At 49.0% G+C, this 3065-nt stretch overlaps 1 protein-coding gene; it reads left to right on the forward strand.

The window, feature by feature from the left end:
* The first annotated feature begins 289 nt into the window (after positions 1–289).
* Positions 290–1853, forward strand: GSTUM_00000215001 (uncharacterized protein). XM_002835389.2 has 3 exons: positions 290–602; positions 677–810; positions 869–1853. The coding sequence occupies exons 1-3, from the start codon at positions 336–338 to the stop codon at positions 1482–1484; spliced, it is 1017 nt and encodes a 338-aa protein (XP_002835435.1). The 5' UTR covers positions 290–335; the 3' UTR covers positions 1485–1853.
* The last annotated feature ends 1212 nt before the right edge of the window (positions 1854–3065 follow it).

Below are 3065 nucleotides of genomic sequence, written 5' to 3' on the forward strand. Positions count from 1 at the left end.
ATTTAACTTGTTGTGGTACAGTACTAGTCTGTCTTAGCTAGGTGCATTGGCCATCATAATCGACTGCCGTCGCCCCGTCCATTCCGTCCAAAGACGAGACATTCTCGCCCTTTGTCGTCCTGGCCTTGGACGGACTGGTCGACTGGGAGTGCTGGTGGAGATCTCCCGGCTGGGCCATGCCAAGACACTATGGCTCCCAGAGCCGCTAGGCCCTGGTCAAGTGCGGTGATAAGCCTAACTTAACCTCGCGTTATCCTTACTTCTCCCCCGAAACTTCTTCCCCATTTGATTCACTCCATCGTCAAACCTATACTGCTACGCCCTACCTCGCTACGATGCCTACGGCCGCTACATCGGTAGCTGAGACCACTACTCCTGAGCCAGCAAAGAAACGAGCCTGTCCTCCGAAGAACTGCCCTTGCGAGTGGTGCGGTGTAGTATTTTCCAAGTCAGGACTCGGGAGACACTATGACTATTGGGTTTACTCCGCAAGCCCTGGAAAACCTGATGAGAAGCATACGCTCGAAGCTATCCAACGCATGAGGGAGATCCGGAAGGACGCCAGGAGGCTTAAGGGGTGTGATAAACTCGATCCGAAAGAGGTGAGGTCTCACATCCCGTCAGGTCACCCACGTTCTAGAATGATCATGTTAATTGCCGCAATGCTATGATATAGATCAAATCCCGCCAAAATAAACGAAACTACGAACGCCATAAGGGTAGGCACGTTGAGAAGAAGCGTGCCAAAAGGATGTCTGAGATGGCTAGGAGCATGGTCTTGAAGGAGATTGCTATGGAGATTTCAGCAATGTAAGTTGCCCTATTTTTCCCTGGACCGACTTTTGCTAACCTCCTATTTTCCCCATAGTTCTGCACCCCCTACCTACCCAACTCTGGAGCCAGATTCCGAGGCCCTCGTCAATTTTCCGGCCTTGGTCTATGCATTTCTCTCTCCTCCTTCGGACGTTTTTGCTCCCTCACCTAATCGCAACCTCAGCTCCTGGGGCGACCAATTACCCGGAGCCACGGAATACGTTGCTCTTGGCGTAAAATTCAAACAGCCAGACCTCAGCAAGTGGTCCCAGAGACTAGACCAAGAGTGGCAAAATTGGGGATCGTTGTCAGAACTCGAAAAGAGCAAGCTTTGTTTCCAGGAAATTGGTCGTGCCCTATCAAGGAGCCAAGCGGATGCCGCTACATACAAGCCGTACGCAAGGATTCTTGGTAAACTAGGAGGTGAAGAGTTGGGGAATAGGATTATAAAATGGGAAGGTAGAGCTACTCAGCTTCGCGCCCAAAAGGGGAGAGCTGAAGAGCTCCAGCTAGAGAAGGAATGGATGGCCACTAGAGATGACCAGCACCTCAGCCATGACAACGCCCCGACCGAAGGTGGAGCCTCAGGTAGCGGCGAGGGTAATTGGGACAATGGCAGGAGGGGTGGAAGTGATTCGGGAACATCGAGCTCGGGGGATGACACTGATTAGGCGCGATTGGCAATAGTTCCTTTGACTATATCCTTCAAAGTGGTGACTACCAACTTATGCACCGTTCGGCAAAAATGCCACAAAAAAACCATTAACAAGTATGGCATATCATACCAACCACACATATTTGTTATATTAACGAATAATGATCTCCATCTGTAGTCGGCTTCTTGTTTTTTGTTTCTGTTTTTGCCCCTGGCCCCCGTCCCTTTCGTCCAATCCCGAATTATTCTTACCCCTTACGAATCTCCTTTGATGGGCCAATTCTTATCTCTTATCCTCATAATCTGCCCCCTTTTCCTCTAAAAGTACAAGCTTTTGGCATGGCATTTGCTGTTCCCGTGGGGTAGGAATAAATTTGATCTTTTGAGAGTGGCGGAAGTATGCTTACTGGCTTTTCTTATCCAAATTGTCTGTGATTAACTGTTTCAGAGCACAAGAAATTGATAGGTTTTCTGTTTCTCTCTCTCTCATTTATGCATGAAGGCAAAATCCCTGGAGCTAGTTCGGACCCAGACGAGGCTTGATTATGTGGGGCTTCAAAAGCCATCGCGTCAGGTTATGCGATGCGACCTGCGAAGCTTGCTACGATCTGTAGATTGACCACCATGCAAGGTCTGCCACAGCTAGGACTTGAGAAAAGTGCCGGCTTGTTCAAAGTTTCGATAAACTGGCGGCAGGGAAGCTCCATGAACTTATTCCTGCTCACGGGGTAGCTATCTATCTGGGCCGAGTAGGGCGATTCGATTGGGAAATCCAGCAGCAAACCCGAACCGAGCCCCAATCCATTTTACACTTCTCGATAACCGCTCGTGTTCAAGAGCCTATCATTGCCCGTATAGTTGATATGGGGTCCCCCAGGTAAAAAAGCCTTAGCAGTATTGGCACAGAATATTGTTGGATTAGTGTGTACGAGTACGTTGACAACCTGGTTTCCATCATGCCCAAGCTGAGCAGTACGTACAGCTTTAGCGCTATTCCGAGCGCTACTCGTACACCACTTCTAAAGCACCGAGTTTTTCCTATCACGATTACCCAAATAGGCTAGTTTTCAACATTTCAAATGAGGTTGGAATGTCTCAGCCGAGGGAATATGACGATGAATCATGTGCTTGGGGGTTGACAGTCGGGCGCACCACTATCGGTATTTACTCGTAATTTTCTGACGTTTGCAAAAACACAACTGGGTCACCATATGCCGCTAAGAGCCCTCGCATCAGACCCGAACTCAAGTACTTTTGGGGTATTTTTTTGGTGGGGAACCCTCGGGCAAGTGAACTCGCAGGTAACTTACTTAAATCTAGGTCAGTTTTTCAATTTTCTGAGTTGCTGCTGCTGGTGCCATTGGGGCCATCTACAATATGCGGACCTAGTTGTGTTCACAAACGTCAGAAAATTACGGGTACTCGTACATTTGTATGGCCACTAAACCGGACTAGGAAGCTTGAGAGAGATCTGGTGAGGATTTTTTCGTGTCGGCACGAACTCGGGCGCTTTCCAAGTGGAGACCTGGCTTGTGTTACCGCGCCCGAAATACCCATTCCCCCGAGAACAAAGCAGAGTTTTTAGTGGGCGTGAAAG

Source organism: Tuber melanosporum (genome assembly GCF_000151645.1).
Source record: "Tuber melanosporum whole genome shotgun sequence assembly, scaffold_106, strain Mel28".
Lineage (NCBI taxonomy): Eukaryota > Fungi > Ascomycota > Pezizomycetes > Pezizales > Tuberaceae > Tuber > Tuber melanosporum.

Excerpts from the sequence above, each read along its gene's own strand:
- GSTUM_00000215001 (XM_002835389.2), top strand. The coding sequence starts at position 336 with ATGCCTACGGCCGCTACATCGGTAGCTGAGACCACTACTCCTGAGCCA. Across the intron at positions 603-676 it reads ATAAACTCGATCCGAAAGAG|ATCAAATCCCGCCAAAATAA; the intron begins GTGAGGTCTCAC and ends GCTATGATATAG. Across the intron at positions 811-868 it reads GCTATGGAGATTTCAGCAAT|TTCTGCACCCCCTACCTACC; the intron begins GTAAGTTGCCCT and ends TTTTCCCCATAG.